The following is a 20606-nucleotide window of genomic DNA, read 5'->3' as shown; positions in this document are numbered from 1 at the left end:
CCCTCCACATGGATCCATATCCCAGCACAGCACTGCGCCGCACTGTCCATCCTCCTTATTGTGCTGCCCTAAAACCAGAACTTGAGCTATTCCCCATCAGCAGGACTGTTCCTTGCTCTTCAGGTCGTTTTCTGGCCTGTAGCACACTCATTGCTGCACACATCCTGCTCTCTACCCACACTCACGGGTGTCTGACGGAACTTCCCATGCAGCAGCGACACCTCACTCCAGGAGGTTCCTGCATTCAGCAGGCTCCTGGATGGTTCCTGCATTCCAGGCAAGTTTTGGTAGTGAAGGAGAAAGGAAGCTGATGGCGAATGATGAGCAGTGTTCAGGCACCCCCAGCAGTGGGGATTCTCCATATGCCACGCTGAGGCATGTTCCCATGATGGAAACTTCTCAGATAGCCTCCAGGGTCTGCAGCAGCACCCCAAAGGACACCTACTCCTCCTCCACCTACAGACATCAACTACTCTCCATTGCTGGGCCCAGTTGTGGCTGTAAAGATTTGTTAAAGCCAAGAACCATAACCTTGCTTCCTGCTGACTTCCCTCCACCCTCTCTCACCTCACTACACACTTTTTACTGCCATTAGTAACCAAATGAAAAGAAACTCTAAAGGCTTTCTTTGGGGGGTAACCATGTTTCTCCGTTCACCATTGACAAATCTTAGAAAGGCCAGTTGAGGAAACCCATCCAGATGTGTGAGTGGAGGACTTCCCTGCGGCACTTCTTGGAGGCTTAAGTGCTTTTGCAAGGCTCCAGGAGCTGATTTAGTACCATTCATTTGGGGTTCATTTCTTGAAACACAAAGCTTTGGGCTGATCTGGACTCCTAAGTTTATCAACACCAAGGAGTGTTATAACAATTAATAACATTAATTGCTTTAATATTATTCCTGTCATTCACTCTTACTTGATAATGTAGCTCCAGCTGCACTGTGGGTAACCTCTGGCATGAAGTTGTTAGACCTGTGTTTTTTCTCTCTTTGCTGGTTGTTATCATTTAATGGCAACAGTTGTCTCCTGAGAGAAATGTTTCTTTCCACGAGTACCCAGAGGGACCATTCTTGTGCTGGTAAGAGCCTGTCCTGTAAGGTCTGTCAGACTTGCTCATGCTTCTTCACCATCAGGGCTGCAGAAGCAGCTGTATCAGTCCCCAGGGAAGTCGAAGTCTTCTCTGGAGTTCAGAGTCTGTTCTCTGCTGCTGGCATTTTTCACGCTCTTTGGCATCTGAGACCCCACTATTGCATGACCATGACAGCCAAGGCTGACACTGATGGTCACATTCTGACCAGCTTTTCTTTATTGGCCAGGATCAGGTCCAGGGGAGCATCACCCTTGCTGGCCTGCCCTTCATCTGTGTTAACAGGTTGTTCCAAGATCCTCCAGACTGTTGCACTCTGTTGCTTTGCCTGGCCAGTGAATGCTGGGGCAATTACAGTTCCATAGGAACTTGCTCATTAATCTGGAGACTTCCTCCGGTGCTGACAAAAGACCTTTTCTGTTTCCCCTCCCTGATCAAGTAGCTTTTAGCTGTGAGCACAATGTTCCTCTTACCAGCTCCTCTGATTCTCAGTCACAACAGCCAACCCAATCTGTTGCATGTCACATAGAGAACCTCCAGAAATCCAAGCTTCCCCTTCATACATGGGACATGCATGCTCATCTTTCTTGCCTTCATTCTACACCTCCTGGGGTTCCAGATATCTAAAGGGACATGAGACTACCTGTACAATTTTTCCCTTACAGAGCTAGATTTAACGAACAGCATTTTTAAAGATGCCTCACAGAGTCCAGTGCCTTTCTTCCTGGGACAAGAACAGACCAACACATCTTGCACAAAGGCCTAGGAGACCCTGCTGGTGGTAACAGGCAAAGAGGAGATAGGCTATCTGAGATCTACATGCATGTACTCTTGCTTTATTTAGTAGTGGTCCTATGTTACCTTGTTTCTTCTTTCACTGTCCTTGAAGTAACGGCAGTTCATCTTAGTGCCCTTGAATTCCTGTGACTGAGTTTTGATATGACCCATAGGTGTGCTTGGTGGATGCTGTCTCTGAAGGCCAGATGTACCCAGGCACACAGTTAAAATGTTTGGGCTGTTCCTTGCTTGGATCATGAAGGGAGCAAGTAAAGACCCTGCTGAGAAGCTCATTGTATTCACTCAATGCCTGCAGCTAATGGGTGGCAGATGTGTCAGACCTTGCATCTCTGATGGCATCTGATGGCTGATGCCTCCGAGTGCTACAAAAATATTCCCAAAGATACTGCCTTGTATCTATATCAGCCTGCATGTGTCTTTGACCTGTTTCTATTACCTGCATGTAACCTTGACCAGCCCTGTAATGCCAAATATCACCAGACATTTGTATCTGGACTCTTCACTCCTGGTCCCCATCGCTGTTCATTACCATGGGAGCTGAGACAAGGAGCTCACATGCAGGTGCCTTTTTAATGAAGACCTTACTAGAGGCAGGAGGCATCCCACCTCCTGTGTGTTTGTGGTGTGCCTGGGAGAGAGCTCATCTCTATGTTGCATCTCTGCCTTGACAGCCTGAGGAGTCATGGGCCCACTGGGCTAAAAACAATTCACCCTTACTTTGCCAATCTAAATCCATCTGAGTCACTTCAATCTTATCGGCTTGATCCATTTGCTGGCTGTTCTGGTGGTCCTCAGTGGCCCGACTCTTGAGTACCTGAGCGTCTATGTGGCGTACCTTCACCACCAGGTTCTGCATCTGGGCAGCAGTATCTTGGCACAGTGCAGCAGCCCAGATGGGTTTACCTTTGCATTGCCATTTGCTTTCCTTCCATTGCTGCAACCACCCCCACAGGGCATTTGACCAGGCATTCTTCTCATTCATGAGTCAGTATAAAGTAGTGGCCATTTTTTTCCTTCAGCCATGTCCAAGGCCAGCTGGATGGCTTTCACCTCTGCAAACAGACTGAATTCACCTTCTTCTTCATCAGTTTCTGCAACTTGTAGATAAGCTGACTTCCATCTCTGATGCTTTCCCACAATACAGGCAGGAACCATTAGCAAACAAGGCATATTGCTTCTCACTTTCTGACAGTTATATAGTGGGGCCTCTTCAGCAAGCATCACTTCCTACTCTAGTGACCTTCCAAAATCTTTGCCCTCTGGCCAGTCCATGACAACTTCTAGAGTTCCTGGACAACTGGGATTTCCTGTTTGAGCTCATTGTGTAATTAGTGCAGCCCACTTACTCCATGTAGCATCAGTTGCATGATGGGTAGAGGAGACCCTGCCTTTGAATATTCACCCCAGCAGGGGCAGCCGGGGTGCCAGGAGAAGCTGTGCTTCAGTGCCAGTCACTTCTGAAGCAGCCCATACAACTTCATAGGCTGCCAGTATCTCTTTTTCAGCTGGAGTATAGCTGGCCACAGATCCTCTGTATCCCCGACTCCAAAAGCTGAGGAGTCAACCTTGAGTCTCCCCTGGAGCTTTCTGCCAGAGGCTCCAGGTAGGACCATTCTCCCCAGCTGTGGTATTGTCCTGGGTTCAGCAGTAGCAGTCATTTTTCTCCGTCTTAGTAGGTGGTGCAGTGCTGTATTTTTGATTTTTGGCCTGGGAACAGTGTTGATAACGCTGATGTTTTTAGTTGCTGCTCAAATGTTTGGTCTGGCCAAAGACTTTCTGAGCTTCATGCTCTGACAGGGAGGAGGGGAAGCCAGGAGGAAGCAAAGACAGGACACCTGACCCAAACTAGCCAAACAGGTATTCCATACCACAGCATGTCATGCCCAGGGTGTAACTGGGAGTTACCCGGAAGGGCTGGGGACTGCAGGGTTGGACAAGGTATCAGTCGGTGCTCAGCTGGGGGGAGTGGGGTGAATTATTGGTCGGCTGGTGTTGAGGTGTTGTATTCTTTCCTCTTGTTATTTCCTTCATCATTATTATTATTGGTGGTAGCAGTAGTGATTTGTGTTATACCTTAGTTACTAAACTGTTCTTATCTCAACCCATGGGAGTTGCATTCTTTTCGACTCTCCTCTCCATCCCTCCAGGTGTAGGGGGAGGGCAAGAAGGGGGGGAGTGAACGAGTTTTGTGGTTGGGTTTAAACCACGACAGGTATAAACCACATTTTTCACATCTGCCTGGTCCAGACTGGTCCAAGGGTTACTGCATGAACTGTCTCTCATTTAATTTGTTCAAAGGCTTGTTATTACTCAGGGCCCCATTAAAAATCGTTCTTCTTCTGGGTCACATGATAGAGAGGGCTTACAATCAGACTGTAATTTGGGATGTGCATTCTCCAGAATCCCACAGCACCCAAGAAAGCTTGTGTTTCTTTCTTATTAGTTGGTGGAGACATTGCTGTTATCTTGTTGGTCACATCTGTGGGGATCTGGTGATGTCCCTCTTGTCAGGTTATCTTGTCAGGTTATTCCCAAAAACTGAATCTCCTGTGCAGATGCCTTGACCTTACTCCATTTTATGACAAAACCAGCTTTCAGCAGGATTTTGATTATTGTCCTCCCTTTCTCAAAAACTTCTTCCACTGTATCGCCCCACACAATGCTGTCATCAATGTACTGAAGGTGTTCTGGAGCTTGCCCCTGTTCCAGTGCAGCCTAGGTCAGTCCATGGCAGATGGTAGGGCAGTGTTTCCACTCCTGGGGCAATCAGTTCCAAGTATACTGGAAGCCCCTCCAAGCAAAAGCGAACTATGTCCTGCACTCTTCTGCCAAAGGAATTGAGAAAAATGCATTGGCAGTATCAATTGTGGCATACCACTTGGCTGCCTCTGACTCCAGTTCATACTGAAGTTCTAGTATGTCCAGTCTGGCAGCACTCAATGGTGGTGTGACTCCATTCAGGCCACGAGAGTCTACTGGTTGTCTCCACTCTCCGTACTTTGTGGTCACTCTTTTGTACTGGCCATATAGGGGCTATTAGAGGGTGAGTGGGTCCTGCTGATTACTCCTTGGCTCTCCAGTCTATGGATCAGCTTATGGATGGGAATCAGGGAGTCTCGGTTGGTATGATATTGCCGCTGGTGTACTGTCATGGTCACGATTGGCACTTATTGTTCTTCGACCTACAGCAATCCCACAAGAGAAGGATACTCTGAGAGACCAGGCAAGGTGGACAGATACTTAATTTCCTCTGTCTCCAAGGCAGCTATACCAAAAGCCCATCAGTACCCTTTTGGGTCTTTGAAGTACCTTCTCCTGAGATAGTATATGCCAAGGATGCATACAGCCTTTGGACTAGTCACAATAGGATGCTTTTGCCACTCCTTCCCAGTCAGGCTAATTTCAGCCTCCAGTACAGTCAACTCTTGGGATCCTCCTATTACTCCAGAAATACAAATGGGTTCCACCCCTTGATAGTTTCATGGCATCAGGGTACACTGTGCACCAGTATCTACTAGAGCCTTATACTCCTGTGGGACTGATGTGCCAGGCCATCTGATCCACACAGTCCAGTAAACCCGATTGTCCCTCTCCGCCACCTGGCTGGAGGCAGGGCCCCTCTAATCATAAGATTCTCCACTTATGCTTTGTAGAAAGGGATTAGCATTCCTTATCACAGGAGTTGGAGTAAAATCAGCTCTTTAACTCCATCTGGGAAACCGCTCACCAAAGACTGGAGCAGCAGCCTGGAAGTATCATCTTTGACTGTAGTTCTCCTCTTCAATTCACACACTCATTCCTCCAGAACTGAGGTAGGTTTTCCATCCCACTTGCTCGTGTCTTCTCTGTGATCCCGCAGCTAAAACCATAGGGTGGCCCGTGGTGTGTACCTCCTATATCTTCTCCCTCGGGCAGTAGGGTGCATTCTATTAATAGCTGAGATGTGGGCTGGTACATGTGGGGAGCTGGATAGATCGAATAGATCATCTCTCAATTGTCTGAACTCCTGGGACAGTTTTTCTACAGCTGAAATGATGGAAGGCGTGAGATTGTCTTCGAACTCTTGGAGCTGATGAGTCACTTCATCCACTGTTGGTGGTACTGCCTCACTCCAGGTCATTGATGCCAATGAGTGGGCATATGATGATGGCACACTCCATGGAAGTTTCCACCACATGGGATGTGTACACTTGACTTAATCTCTATCTACAGGCATATTCCTGGCATCCAGCCTACAATAGATAATCTCTAGAATGGCTGATTCCTTCAGGAACTGGATGCCTCTCTCTGTTGTGGTCCACTTGGCTGAGAGACACATAATGTTGTCCTTGTAGGGAAAACTTTCCTTCACAGCTGCCAAGAGCTGCCTCCAAAGACTGAGGGCTCATTTCTCTTATGCAATCGCTTTGTCAGTTCCCCCTTCCCCAGCAAGTGATCCCACCTAGTTGGCTTCCCTGCCTTCTAGTTCTTAACCATTGGCCCCATTGTCCCAGCATCAGAGCAACCAGGTGACAATCTCCCCAGGAAGATGGCTGAAATCTTTTTGCATATTCTGCAGCTTGGTCGAAGTCCGGGATTGAGAAGTTACCTCTTGTTCTTGTGGTTCTTGTTGTTGCTAAGTAATGTTTACTCTGATCAAAGACTTTTCAGTCTCATGCTCTGTCAGTGAGGAGGGAAAGACGGGAGGAAGCAGAGACAGAACACCTGACCCAAACTAGCCAAAGGGGTACTCCATACCGCAGCATGTCATGCCCCGTATAGAAAATGGGGGAAGTCACCCAGAAGGCCCAGATCGTTGCTCAGGTCAGGCTGGGTATTGGTCGGCAGGTGGTGAGCCATTGTATTCTCTCCCCTTTTTATTTCCCTTATAATTATTATTATTCGTGGGAGTAGGAGTGGTTTTGTGTTATACCTCGGTTACTGGACTGTTCTTATTTCAACCCATGGGAGCTACATTCTTGTGATTCTCCTCCCCATCCCTCTGGGAGTTGGGGAGGAATGAGGGAGCAGCTGTGTGGTTCTGAGTTACCAGCTGGGCTTAAACCATGACAGTGTTTTTTGGCGCCCAGTGTGAGGCACAAAGAGTTGAGATAACGGCATATCTGAGGAGAGTGTGTCTAATCATATTTGTGATAAGCATTCATTGTTTTGGAATAAGTCAGTCATCACAATGTTTATTTATTTGCTCTCAGAGTTGTTGCACTTGATCGCAGAGTTTCAGCATGTTGTACCTTACTTACAGCCAGTATTTGCTGGTTTAGTGTTTATCAGCTGGGGAATGTGGGCTAAGGTTGTTGTTTCACTGTACTTCATGGTAATGATGTAATACGATAGAATCATTGATCATGAAAGCGGTCTGGCTTGCATTCTCAGCATGGTCATCACCTGTATACTCTGGGAGGTATATAAGGGAAACTTTTAGCAATTGCACATCTCTTTTCTTCTCTTTGGGGGGTCAACCTATGAACGAGACATTCCCTCACACCCCCCACTTCCCCACCAGGCTATTTACAGCAGCATTGAGAATTCTAGAAGATTTGGATGGCCTTGAAACCCGTCTGCTGCTTTTGCTGGGATCAGTATGTTGCCACAAATACAGCATGTGTTTTACCCGCAGCCATACCACCCTGTGAACGCCCTATTTTGTCTGGTCTTGAAAGTTAATTAGGGTCGTGCTTGGGTCTTGTCCAGGGTTAAACGATGATATAGGATTTTTCCCAAGGCTGGACAGTCATGAGAGTCAGAGCGTGGGGAACAGTACGGGCAAGTATCTAGGCCAGTAAGCCCCTCCAGTGCTTTGGAACTTCACCACTGGAAAAACTAGCAAAACACTGGTTTACAAAGTGTGCTATCGTCCTGGCAATACCAGAGAGGGACAAATCATGGCAACACGCTGGGGCTTGGCCTACGCCTACAGAGCGTCTTTGGAAAAAGATGTCTCTGGACCTGACAGCAAAGCAACAGACAACACAGCTACTCAACCCTCAAGCACAGCAGCTACACCATCCGTGACAACAGACACTGTAGCCACTCCAACCCTGGTGACAGAAACTGCAGCCACTCCAGCCCCAGTGACAGACACTGTGACCACTCCAACCCCAGTGACAGACACTGCAGCTAAACTAAGGAAACAATTCATACCAGTATCAGTTGCCCCTAGAAGGAAGGGGAAAAGCAGACAAGAACCACAAAGAGCAACTCGTGCAGTGACAGATGAAGACCCAATGCATGCACTAGAGGCGACGCCATCTAAACAACAGTTATTACTACAGAAATCAGAGGAAGAACAAGAGCTAACTTCTCAATCCCGGTGATAACACATCATTGGTGTGTTATCAGCAATGTTCTCAGGCTAAAGTCAAAAACATAGTAGCACCAGCTACTAAGAAGGAGAAAATAACTGCTACTGCTAAACCCAGAACAACCAGGCAGCAGTAAGAGCCTGCCTGCCTTAGAAGCTAAGTATCCTGACAATGAGCCAGCACCAAGCCCTCCAGCACAGCAGCTTGCCTGCTAGATCTGGGCTGGCCAACTCCAACTGACTCTAGGCATGTCTGAGCTAGTTTTAGTTTGTGAAGCCAACACATGAGGAGTTACAGCATACTGATGCCTCCATTTTGAAGTAAAACCTCAGCTTTACTCCCAAAAGTAAATGATCTCATTTATTAAGATGCTTTTACTTACACAGATCCCTTATCATGAAATTTATACTCCAGTTGTAGTATTTACACACAGTACTAAGTTTCTGCAATGCAGCAGTATGCAGGTCACCCTTGCTGATCCACTAACTCGTGGGAACTGTTTTATCAAGTAGTTCCTGTGACATCCTGTACCTCACCAGTAATCTGCAGTCTCCCTAGTCCTGCAAGAGGGAAGCTACACCACCACTTCACCAAAAGGATGGACATTCCTGGCTGCAGCAAGCTACAGTTCTCCATGAGAACACAAAATATTTTTTAAAAAAGGAAACAAACAAACAAACAAACAAAAAAAAAACCCAAAAAAAAAACAAAAAAAAAAGAGAGACTGAAAATGGGTCCCCAGCTGCTAGCAACATCTGAAGATGCTGCTGACACCAAGACCTACAACTGATATCCCCAAATGCCAGCAACACAAATGCAACCAACCCTGAATTGCCAGTTTCTGTTTCAGACCTAAAGCCTTCCTATATGTCATCCTCTCAACTCACATTGTATTTAACAAAGTCAAATTCAGATATGTACTATTTACAGAATGCAGCTTCACTTACACAATGTGCTGTTCTGTCGTGTATTGTTGTTTGTAATAACTGTAGAACCACAGAATGGTTTGGGTTAGAAGAGATGATCTAGTTCCAACCCCGTTGCCACAAGCAGGGACACCTTCCACTAAACCAGGTTGCTCAAAGCCCTGTCCAACCTGGCGTTCAACATTTCCAGGGATGGGACAGCCACAACTTCTCTGGGCAACCTGTGCCATTGTCTCACCACTCTCATCAAAACGACAAAACAAAACCAACCAAACCTTATTCTAATCTAAACCTAACTTCTTTCAGTTTAAAACCATTGCCCCCTGTCCTGACACTATCTACCCTGGTAAAAAGTCCCTCTCCAGACTTCTTCTAAATCCAGATTTCTTCTAACACTTCAAGGGCTGAGATAAGGTCTCCCCAGAGCCTTCTCTTCCCAAGGCTGAACAAGCCCAACTCTCTCAGCCTGTCTTCATAGCAGAAGTGCTGCAGCCGCCAGTCATCTTTATGACCCTCCTCTGGACTTGCTCAAGCAGGTTGATGTCCATACTGGGCCCCAGACTTGAATGCAGTACTCCAGGTGAGATTTCACAAGAGCAGAGTAAGAGCAGGAGAATCACAGAATCACAGAATCACAGAATCCCAAGGGTTGGAAGGGACCTAAAAAGATCATCTAGTCCAACCCCCCTGCAAGAGCAGGGTAACCTACAGTACATCACACAGGAACTTGTCCAGGCGGGCCTTGAATATCTCCAGTGTAGGAGACTCCACAACCCCCCTGGGCAACCTGTTCCAGTCACCTCCCTCAACTTACTGATCACGGTCCTTTTGTTTCAAACCCAGCTTTGGTTGGCTTTCCGGGCTGTGCATGCACATTGGCGTTCATGTCCAATTTTTCATCTACCAGTACCCCTAAGTCCTTCTCTGCAGGGTCAGAGAAAAAAACACATCAACAGAATGGACCTGCTCATGCTCCACATGGGAGTTATTTCACATCAGTGTTTTTCAACCCGCACACCAGATGTACCCATTCATGAGGTCGGGCCTCTGAACTGGTCAGCAGCTGCAGGAGATCTCAGTTTCCTCAGAAGTGATGGGGAAGAAGGATGGCCACAGGACCTCCAAGGCCATGCTGCACCTCCTGCACGTCCACACCTCACTACTATCAAACTTTTCAAAAAGGGCAAACCGCATTAAACCATGCTCCTGCTCCCACACCTAGGAGCAGAGTGCTCCTTGCCCCCAGCCAGCCTTACAGCCGCTCTGCTGTCAGATACACCCAGCCAGCAGCACTGGCCATGCTCCGTGGCTGCCAGGACAGGGTGCCTAGAGATGCTGTAAACCCTTCAGAGGCCCGGCATGTCAGCCATGTAGCCGGCAGACCTACCGCTGCCACAGTGTGCACCGCACCCATGGGCACTTCTCTCATCCCAGAGGAGCACCGGGCCTGGCAGGGTGGCTCGTTCCTCCTGCCACCATCAACCCCCCTTTCCCACAGCCCCCACTCCCCACGGCGTGCATGCTGGAGGAAATGGCGGCAGACACAGGGTGGAAGTGCTGGTATCATACGAGGCGGTATTTCTGGGTGACAGCGGGAGCACCCGGCTGTGGTGGCAGAGGGGCTGAGGTGGCAGAGTGGCTGCGGTGGCAGAGGGGCTGCGGCTTGCCCCAAGAGAGTCGAGAGTAAGAGTCTCCTTGATCTCCTCCTTCTGAGTGCCCTCGGTTTTCCCCGTCCCAGTGACAGCTTCCACTGTGGAAAAGGTGCCATGCCGCTGCCCATGGCACACAGCTGCAGCAGGGGAAACTCGTTGGCACATCTTGTGGAGGGTGTGGGAAGCGGCGGCTCAGAGGATATAGAGCAGGAAGGTGTTCGCTCATATTGGGCGATAACAGAGGCCCGTGTTTCACACCACTTAACCTCACATAGTGGTGAGATCACAATGTTATCACTCCCAACCTGTAAAGTTTTAAAGCAATTGCCAGTTGAAAACAATCTGTGCAAGCAACTTTTCTTCTTTGTCTACCCAAGTTATTTGGCCAGTATGTGCAAGAGAGAAGTACTCCTTTTTTTTTTTTTTTTGGATTATTTTTTTCCATAACAGTATCTCCACTAAAGCTGGCAATAACACAGATTAGATAGGAGATATGACACAAAATCTTGTGGTTATTTGTGTAAAATTTTACTTCATGCACACAAAAGCTCCCGTTTTTCAGCTGTATTATTGTTTTCTGGACCAAAATCTTGTTCCAGAGCCTGACTGAGTCTCCTTCAAAGAAATCTTAGAATCCTCACTGAGCACATGAAAACTTCTAGAAATGTTTTTAGTTACCTTTATTAAAGATGTATATTGTTTGTTAAATTTACATGGGCTGAATGATATCAGGAATATTGGTAGGCTTTGCTAAAGTTTTGATCTTGTGTACTGACAACTTGAAGCATACAAAGCAGAAATACAGCATACAAAATGCACCAGGGAAAGGTGCATTTTGGAAAACCCAACAGCCTTACCTTGCATGGCTAGTGTAAGTAGAAAGTCAGATGGGGCATAAGTTAGTTACTAGATGGACTTTCTGATTACAGATAAAAGAGGGGACCGTGTTCTAGCAACCCCTTATGGAGGGAAATAATGGAGCCTTTCACATACAAAATAGCCGTTCAAATTCCACCCTTTATAGGAAATGGGTTTGTAGTTGTTTCCCCTTTGTGGTGTGAGGCGTGACTGTTGCTCACACAGCAGTAACTCCTGCTTCCTGGCATTAGGTGTGTCTTTTGGAACAAGCGGTTCTGTGTTCATGGATGCAGCCAGCAAAATCCTATGTGCTGAATAGAAATATCAGCAAAGTGTAATAAACAGGAAAAGGGGATAGAAGAGAGAAAAAAGCAAACACTGCTCATTCTGTTCAGTCCTTGTTCCTTTACCACCTGGACCACTTTGGTCACCAGCTGACCTGAAGTACAGGTTAATCAGCATGAGGGTGGGTTACCAGGAGAGAGATTTTGACCCTAAAGTCATCATAATTGCACAAATGTGTACAAATTAGTAAAATTTCTCAAAGCATTTTTCTTTTATTGGGCTGTGACTTCCAAAGAAGACATTCCCTACTGTATAATTCTGACTCAGTTCATCACAATGTCATTCAACATTTAGGAGTCTTTGCAAAGTTTATTAAATTGTGACTATTTTAGCATAAAGACTTTGCAATATCTGGGATATTCAAAGTATACCTTTTTGTAGCTCTCTGAAAAACAGGTTGCTGGCATGAAACTTCTAAAGCTTTGAAGAATAAAGCAGTTCTCCGGACTTAAGTTTGCATCACCTATGTCAAGACTTACAGGACGTATCCATACTACAGATAGGTGTAGCAGCAAATGCTAAAAATAGGGAGGCCATAGCCTGCACCTCAGCTGGTCACAGAAACAATTACAAGCTGTTATTTCTGTTCCAAAGCTCCACAAAAGCATAGCTGATTGAATACAATTCATCCTGGTGGTAAAGTACATGAATTAACGTAATGGTCATGATGTTTTAATTGTTACTAAACACTGTGGGATGTAAAACCTGTATTTTCAACTGGCTGCAAAATCAGCCACAAGTAACAGGAGTGGGAAACACAAAATTCCATGCTGGCCTGTGCAGACAAATTGACTAAAAATATTTATTGCCACCCTTTTCTAGAAGATAGCACAAGGCTCAGAAAAAGGGTCATACGACTTTTAATCAGCCCTCTTGCACCCTCTAAACAAGAAATAATGCATTTAAATACTGTTTGCAATTTTTTACGATTTATACAAGCAATAGATTTTTGAAGTATAATTGATCCTGATACCATCCCTGTGACTGCATTAAGAAGACAAAAATTATAAGCTTTGCTGTAAAAGTATGCACTTAAGTTCCATCATCATGACATGAAATCTTATAGTAAGACTTGCTATATAGTACTATCTGTTCTGCCAATGGTTACATTCCCAGTTGAAAGTAACTGTTAGTTTCTTCCACCAAAGCAAGCTGTGCAGCTTTCAGGCACCCGTATAGGACGTGCCTGGAAGATAAATGCAGGCATGAATTTCTTCTCCTGTATGCTTCCCTGTGTGGGCTTGTTTGCGGGACAGCTTACATGGGGCTTAGGCATGCTGCCTGCAGGGCTTCTGCTGCTGCAGATCCTGTAAGAAATTTAGAAGAGGGAACTGGTTTGGGTCAAAGAAACACATGAGGATTTGGGATTTTTTAGAGGTACCCAACAAATACTTCTTCCTGTAAGGCAGATAACAAAAACTATGTGAAAACAATGTTATATTAGTTCATGAGAAAAGTTTAGGACACACATTACACATCTGGAGCAATTAGATGGGATCTTCTCAGGCAATGTGGAACATTTTTGCAGGATGCCTCCCTAACGGCAGTGTAGTAACAAGGATGTCATGGTAATTTTTTTATACATCTGTATTACACATTTGCTCAGCTTGAGATCTAGTGTGATGTTGCCAAAGCCTGAGTATCCTTTGGCTTTACTTTCCCAGCACTGTCATACCTGAATACAGTTATGCTTTCCATGACAGGATTTCCTGGAAGAGTATCAAAGTTGTCTTAGCTCTAATCATTTGTTCGGCAGCAAACTGTCTGTGAAAGTACTCTCTCCATCAGATTTCAGTCACCTAGCATGCAGTGTGTCACCAGCTTCTCCAGGTCTGTCACTCCAGCTTGGTAAATGCAGCTTTTTGAAACAGTAAGAGACATCACCATGTGATGAGCAAAACAACGCTGGTGGAGGAAAAACAAACAAAGCAGAGAGTGGTTCAGGCTTCCAAATTTATTCCCATTTCCTAATCTTGACCAAGCAGTGACCAAGCATTGACCTGGTGACATTTTTTGCTACCACAAATTACCATTTTGACCTGGCTTTGTAGATATAAACTCACTCCATTAAATGACAGATGAGCCCAAGGAATGTAAGTGGAAAATGCTTCTTATCTGGGAAAGTTGCAAAAATAATCTTGATTCTTTTCTGGAGCTGTGAACACTTTTTGTGTGTGTCCCTGAACATTCTTAACTCAACCTCCTCAGCCTGAACCTAAGGTTATTTCCATGCAAGACTCATCCGGGATCAACAGGATTCCTGTATAGGGCTCTGTTTTGGCACAGCTGCTTCCTTTTATTTCCCATGTGTCTCAGTGTGGTACCTTGAACTGTGCTGGGGATCAGTGCTGCAAGCAGGCGCATGTAGCTTCTTTTCACTGTAACATCCCATCTCAAAAGCCAAAGGGAGAGGCAGTGGGGTAAAACTCCAAGCTCACACATGCAACATATATCAGAAGAACCAGATTCTGTTGAAGATGCAGTTGGTTGGTTTTCTTGACCAAGTTTTCTAAAATCTCTGCCTCAAAGTCTGTGTTTCTGAAACAAACAGTTGGTGATTACAGCAGGCCTACATGAGGCACAGGTGTGTGGGTGCCACATGAGGGGCACAGCTTGTGTAGGTAATGCTGGTCATCTACCTGAGAGGTGGCTGTAAGACACTGAGTGCATTGGGTCTGGGACTTTGTTCCTGTGCTGCCTCAGGGACTAGTTAGCAAGATATCTCAGAAATAGAGTCTCTGCTTTCTGCTGGTCCCTAGTCCATTGCAAAGCCATAATTGCTTTCCCCTCATTACCATCCATCCAAGGACAAAGGCTGTTGAGGTGCATACAGGTTGCCTAGCAAAATCAAAATGCAGCAAATGAAACGAGGATAGGAGCTATTTGAAGGAATTTGGTGCTGATTGTCTACTAAAATGGATGACGAGTGGAGAACAAACAGAAAGGCTGAGTGAAGAGGAATGATTAGAGGAATGGTTAGAGGACAGACAGAGACTGGATAGTACCTCAAGTGGGAGATGCTGTCTGTTTAGGTGTGTGACAAAGGGCTTCCTTGGTAAGCAAACTGCTTCTACACTACTGCAGTAGTAACATATGCATTTGATTGCTCCAATGGAGCATTGCAGCAGTCCAGTTAAAAAAGAAACCAGACTGCTGAGAGTTTTTCATTAACAGCTTTGCTGCTAGCTAAACCAGCCTTGGTATGATGCAGAAGACAGTTTTGGAAACTTTTAACCCTTTCCTCTACTGCTGTCACATTGGTTTTAAAGCACGATGCTACCCTCATCCACAAACTAATGTCTAGCTTATAATTGGTTTTGTTCATATGTATAAACCCCAGTAAAAAAAGTTGAACACAATATACACACTGGGAAATATAATCCTGGAATATTTGTCAATAACATGATTGTTCTGTAAAATAATTCTGCCCACGCTTCCCTTCAGAGATCTCTTCCTCTTTATGCGAGCTGTGTCCACATTGGAGACACTGGCTTTACGTGCCCGAGTCTCATTCTCTTCACAGCGGTCTGAAAAAGCAGTCAGGTCCATGTCCACATCCGTGTCATGAAAGCAGCCGTCAAAAGCCATTGCTTGCACTGCGTCAATACTATAAATTCCTGAAGCCTGGCAACAAAAAATAGTTATTCTGTATCTAGCAGGAGCCATGTTAGTAAATCATACATAAATAAACCAGAAAACAAAGTAAGCTTTCTCTTCAGTGTTGTTCCTTCTGTGAAGAGCATATGGAGAACAGGGCTACCTCACAGTATTGCTACCTGTAGAGCCTGCCCCACAGACAACAAAAAATTTGTGCTTTTTCCCCCTGTGAAATTTCAACAAATGAGTTTACATATAGGGATATTCTTGAAGCAAAGGGTTTAAGTGAGTGCTTCATAGAAAGCAAATGTTTAACTTGTACACATTTCTGCTTCAGGCACACTTTTCTAAGAATGACCTTGTCATTCATCGGGTCTTGGGAGAAAAAGGCATCATTAAACTCATCTCCCCAGTTAAAAATGGCAAAGCAGGAAAAGGAAAAATACACAATGCTTCACAAGAAATGGGAAGGAAAATCACATGACTGCATTCTGTGGTATATCTCAGAAAGAAAAACACTTTGATCAATAGGTATTTGAGAAGTGAATGAAACCTTCCTTTGGGGAGGAGGGAATCAGGAGGTGAACTCCCTAACCTCTGCTACAAGAAAAGGAAGAGAAAGAAAGCATAGCTTTCTCAAGATCTCAGAGAGGATGATAAATTTCCTCCCTTCAGCTAAGTAAAATAAAGTGAGATACAGAATGGAGTCACAGACTTACTGTATTGGTTACTGTATTGTTCTCACAGTGGTCTATCTGGATTACTCTGTGGTTTCTGCGATGCTTTCTGAAGGCAACAAAACACAGAGAGGACTGTACCTGGCCCCGTTTTCTTAGTTGCTTTCTCTCTTCAGTTGTGGTGAGATAGTTCACTGCTGCATATTCGATGACAGACAGGAAGACAAAAAGGAAGCTGGTCCATAAATACACATCCACAGCCTTTACGTAAGACACTTGAGGCATTGAGGCACTTACTCCTGTCATGATGGTTGACATTGTCAGCACTGTAGTTATACCTGCCAAAGAAAAAGGTGAGGTTATCATGATACTGGCCAGTTTGGATCATCAACTTTGCTTGGGCAGAACAGCTCTCTGAGGGCATATCATTGACACTGCCTGTATCTTCATTGTACAGGCTCTGAAAAGGGGTGTGAACCATGAAGGCCTATCACATACAATACTGAAACAAGTAAACCATCTCTTTGCTCAGTGCGTACAGTTAGAGCTGTGGCACACCAGGTTTGAACAGTGGGAACACAAGAGTGGTGATTCAGCAGCATAATTCTGTGAAATTAAAGAAATTAATGAAATGAAATTTAATTAATTAAATAAAATTAAAGCACACATTTCTGTGACAGCTTTAAGCACTGCTGTGGAGAAGTGAAAGCAGATTTGTGGGCTTCCCTCACCTCCCAGAGCCAGGGTCTCCACTTTCTTGTCCCAGAGAATCACAAAAGAATCACCAATTTCCCTCCCAACCCTTCTCAAATTGTACTTCTTGAGAACATCTTGTATGTCTTTGTCATTACTCCATGTCTTTCTAAAAACACTCTAGCATAAAAATGCTATATCCATTGAAACTAAGAAACAGGTTTTGTTTACTTCTGCATGTCTAGAATTTCACCCTCATCCTCTCAATCTCTTCTTACATGCAGCTATTCATTTCATTTTGCTTTGCTCTGTCTCAGAAAAAAACCCAAGAACAACAATCAAATGAGGCCCTGCTTTTAAAGAGGTGAATGTAACACTGGAAGTGAAGAAATCCTAATAATACCTGTGAGACAGCACTGGCTGATGGCATGGCCTTTCATGCTGGGTCTCACTGTAGACTTTCTCCAGCTTTATGCTAGTTCAAGTCCATTGGAACATACAGGAGTTTCCTCTCTCCCTCTCTGCAAGTTCCTTAGGTTGAAGGATGGTGTTTGAAATATACCACATAAGAGGAAATCTATTTGAAATACGTATACTCTATGCCAGGGAGCTAAGTTTTTTAAACTTTGCTGTTAACATTGCCTATAAATTATGTATGCTTAAGCTAATGAAATGTGCATTATCCATAGAACTCCTGATGCATAACTATCTGCAGAAATCCTTATATAAATTGAAAAACATCATCAGCAAAACCATCTTGATAACATTACAAATGACCTACTGAGAATTAAAACTTTATTTTTAAAGATGAAGTTAAAACTTCTTATAAACAAAAGGAGTTGATAGATGTATTAATAAAAGGAAGTAGGAGGTATTATAATTTGTTTTTCAACTAACAAATATATTTATAACTCATGTATTAGTAACTTTATGTCAGCAGAAAGGGATCTGAGGTAGCTGCAGTCCTATTTTTTTCTAGATTGATAAAGCTGTAGATAAAAGTTGAGGGCTCCCTCTGTACATTCAAGTTTGTTTCTTAAAAAAAGATCCTCAAATTTTCACTTATCTAAGAAATATGGCAACATGCAGTTGGCTTCTGGGACTAGCATCAGTAAGAAGAAAGAACAGGAACTTCTTTACTAATTCTTAAGCCAACAGTCGCATAACACAGATGCATTGTGGTTACATTAGAAATCTTAACAAACTTTCATCAGATATTCATAGGGATGCTAATCTGAAAAAAAAAAAAAGAGTACTCATTCCACTGCCATCAGCATGAAATTCCCAACAAAGACAGTCTTGAAGTGGTATCAAGTGAAAACCAATAATGTTATTTAAAAACCCCACTGTAATTAGTCATTTTCTCCTGAGCTGTGGTGTTCAGAACTAAAACTATGAGAGCAGAAAGATGCTCACCTTACTCTTTGGCTTTCTCAGAAGCCTGTATGCCTTGCACAGTTAAGGTACTAAAGGAAGCATTTTCAAGGTGCCTAACAAAGAAAGGCTTTGCTACATAGGACAAATCAGGAAACTGGTTCCAAGTCGGGAGGAAGATATCAAGTGTTTCTAGAGAGAAAGCAGAGCTGTAAAGCTTTTAGATAGATTGCATTATGCCTATTAAGTATCTCTTATGAACCATGGATTTGGAGAGGGACTTGACTACTAGTTACTACCTGTTATTTTGCTGGGAAGAGGGGAGGAAAATCCCAGTCTGCGCAGGAGCAAAAAGGAAAAAAAGTAATTCAGTCAAATTCTACATGAGGAGACCAGCAGAGTCATTCCTTTTCCTTCTGTGTTGTGTGAGCTGCTCTCTAGAATAGCAAAGCAAGTCTGAACAAACATCCCATTTCCCATTTTAGTAGAGGTTGACTCCTTTAGGATTTTGTGGTATTGACAACAGTAGCAATAATAGTTGTTCAGGCAATTACCTGATACAGTTGCTCCTGTCCTGTGTAAATAAGAAGCTAAGGTAATTTCAAAATCTCTCCCCTGTCCATTCTGTACTTCCCAGAAAGACATATGTTAAAGATTTACCTAGTGATACCCTGGCAGGAACGGCTCTTCTGTCAATCCAAAATGAAACCCAAGACAGCATCACCATCAGCATGGCGGGGAAGTAGGATTGTAGCACAAAAAAGAAAATATGTCTCCGAAGGGCAAAGTTTATAAAAAGTCGATTGTACCAACCTATTGAAAAAAGAGAGGAACAGGTTGGGGGAGAAGAGAGCTGTGTTATTTGTGAGCTCTGTTCTCTGGCCTTCTCCTTTCAACTGGAATGGTGTATTCTCATCAGTAATAGTAAACACCTAAGAAATATTGCCACTACCTTGGTTTTATATAGTGCTTTATTAACTGTCCTTCATCCCTCATTAAAATACTGCTGCCTTGGGAGCAAAGCATCATGACTTCATAAATAAAATACTGTATTATAGCTGAGGTTATGAAACTGAGGGGGGGGGAGGGGAAGTTAAATAGACTTCAAGTGAAACTGGCGGGAGAATACAGACAGAATGTAATTGTCCAGTTCAGCTAGGACAGTAAAGCCAACACCTTTCCTCTCCTAAGAAGTAGCCTGCCTTCTCTCCTGCTACAAATACTCAGCAGTAAGCAGCACTTTTCCTACCGTCGTACAAGTTTGCCTACGCAGCTTTGACTTTAGAGGAAAGGGTGCGACCTAGTGAATTTGGTGGCACAGTCTGTCTGTGCAGCAAAGCTTGCGTGCTACAACTCCTGTGATGGGAGGGAAATGAGTGTATAGTGAGGTGAAGACAAAAGTGGCTGGCTGAGCAGCATCTGCCTGACCAGTACAAATAGAGACATTAACAAGGCTGTGTTGGAGCAGCCATGCCATCACAAAGAGGCTCTTTATAAAAAATGATATATCAACAAACCCCCCCATCTAATATTAAACACGCTTTGTGTGTTTTCAATTGTGGAGAAGCTTTTGGGGCTTAAAAATTATTGTCTCAAAAATGGATTGAAATTGTTGCTCCTTTGGAGGCCAGTGAACTCCGAAAGCCTAAATGCTACACGCGTAGTTCTCGGAGGTACACAGGAAATGATATGCAGAACCTAAAATGTGGGAGGCTGCTCCATGAGCAGCATTTTTGTCCATTTTTTGCCCAGGACTCTTCAGGGGAGGATGGCTTCCATTAAAGTTGTGCTGATTGATCCCCACTATTACTTACTTTAGGGGAAGGGTTTGTGTGTAATCATTTTCATCCAACAAGAAGCAAAATAAAGAACAAGAGAAAGTGGAGCCTCCTGTAAGAAAGAAAACCTCAAAGTAAAAGAAAAGTATGTGCTTACAAAGGGCAGTGTCCTAACTAAAATATGTTACACATATTGTTCAAGTACTTCCCAGGGTTCCTGTGACTTAAAAAAAAATGTCTTTCCTTTCACCTTTATCCTGCTGAGTAAGCTCATCATCAAAACATCTGCATGTAAGTGTTGAGCAGTTACACTGCAAAAGTCAAAGGTGCTGTGAAGGTGCTGCAAAGGCATGAGTATTGGGGTGGTGTGGGGTTGCACTATTGTGCACAAGGCCATATTTGCTTGCATAACTGTTTTTTGATGAGAACAGCAAGGCAGAAAGAGTTCCTGGAACTCATTTTCAACACTCAGTGATAGCAGTTTGGTGGAAAACATCCCAGTCTCCTTGCAACAAGAACA

At 44.4% G+C, this 20606-nt stretch overlaps 1 protein-coding gene across 1 annotated transcript in view; it reads right to left on the bottom strand.

Annotated features, from left to right (window-relative positions):
• Positions 1 to 15254: 15254 nt before the first annotated feature.
• LOC136013121 (gamma-aminobutyric acid receptor subunit rho-3-like) overlaps positions 15255 to 20606 on the bottom strand; it is a 30591-nt gene continuing 25239 nt past the window's right edge. The window contains exons 8-10 of the mRNA XM_065676476.1: positions 18969 to 19121; positions 16383 to 16579; positions 15255 to 15591 (exon numbers count right to left, since the gene is read on the bottom strand). Of these exons, the coding sequence (XP_065532548.1) occupies positions 15289 to 15591; positions 16383 to 16579; positions 18969 to 19121 (653 nt within the window). The 3' untranslated portion in view covers positions 15255 to 15288. The remainder of the gene's footprint in view (positions 15592 to 16382; positions 16580 to 18968; positions 19122 to 20606) is intronic.

The sequence above is a fragment of the Lathamus discolor genome, chromosome 4, assembly GCF_037157495.1.
Source record: "Lathamus discolor isolate bLatDis1 chromosome 4, bLatDis1.hap1, whole genome shotgun sequence".
Lineage (NCBI taxonomy): Eukaryota > Metazoa > Chordata > Aves > Psittaciformes > Psittacidae > Lathamus > Lathamus discolor.
The sequence above is the reverse complement of the archived record's forward strand: the minus strand, read 5'-3'. Positions and strand labels throughout refer to the sequence as shown.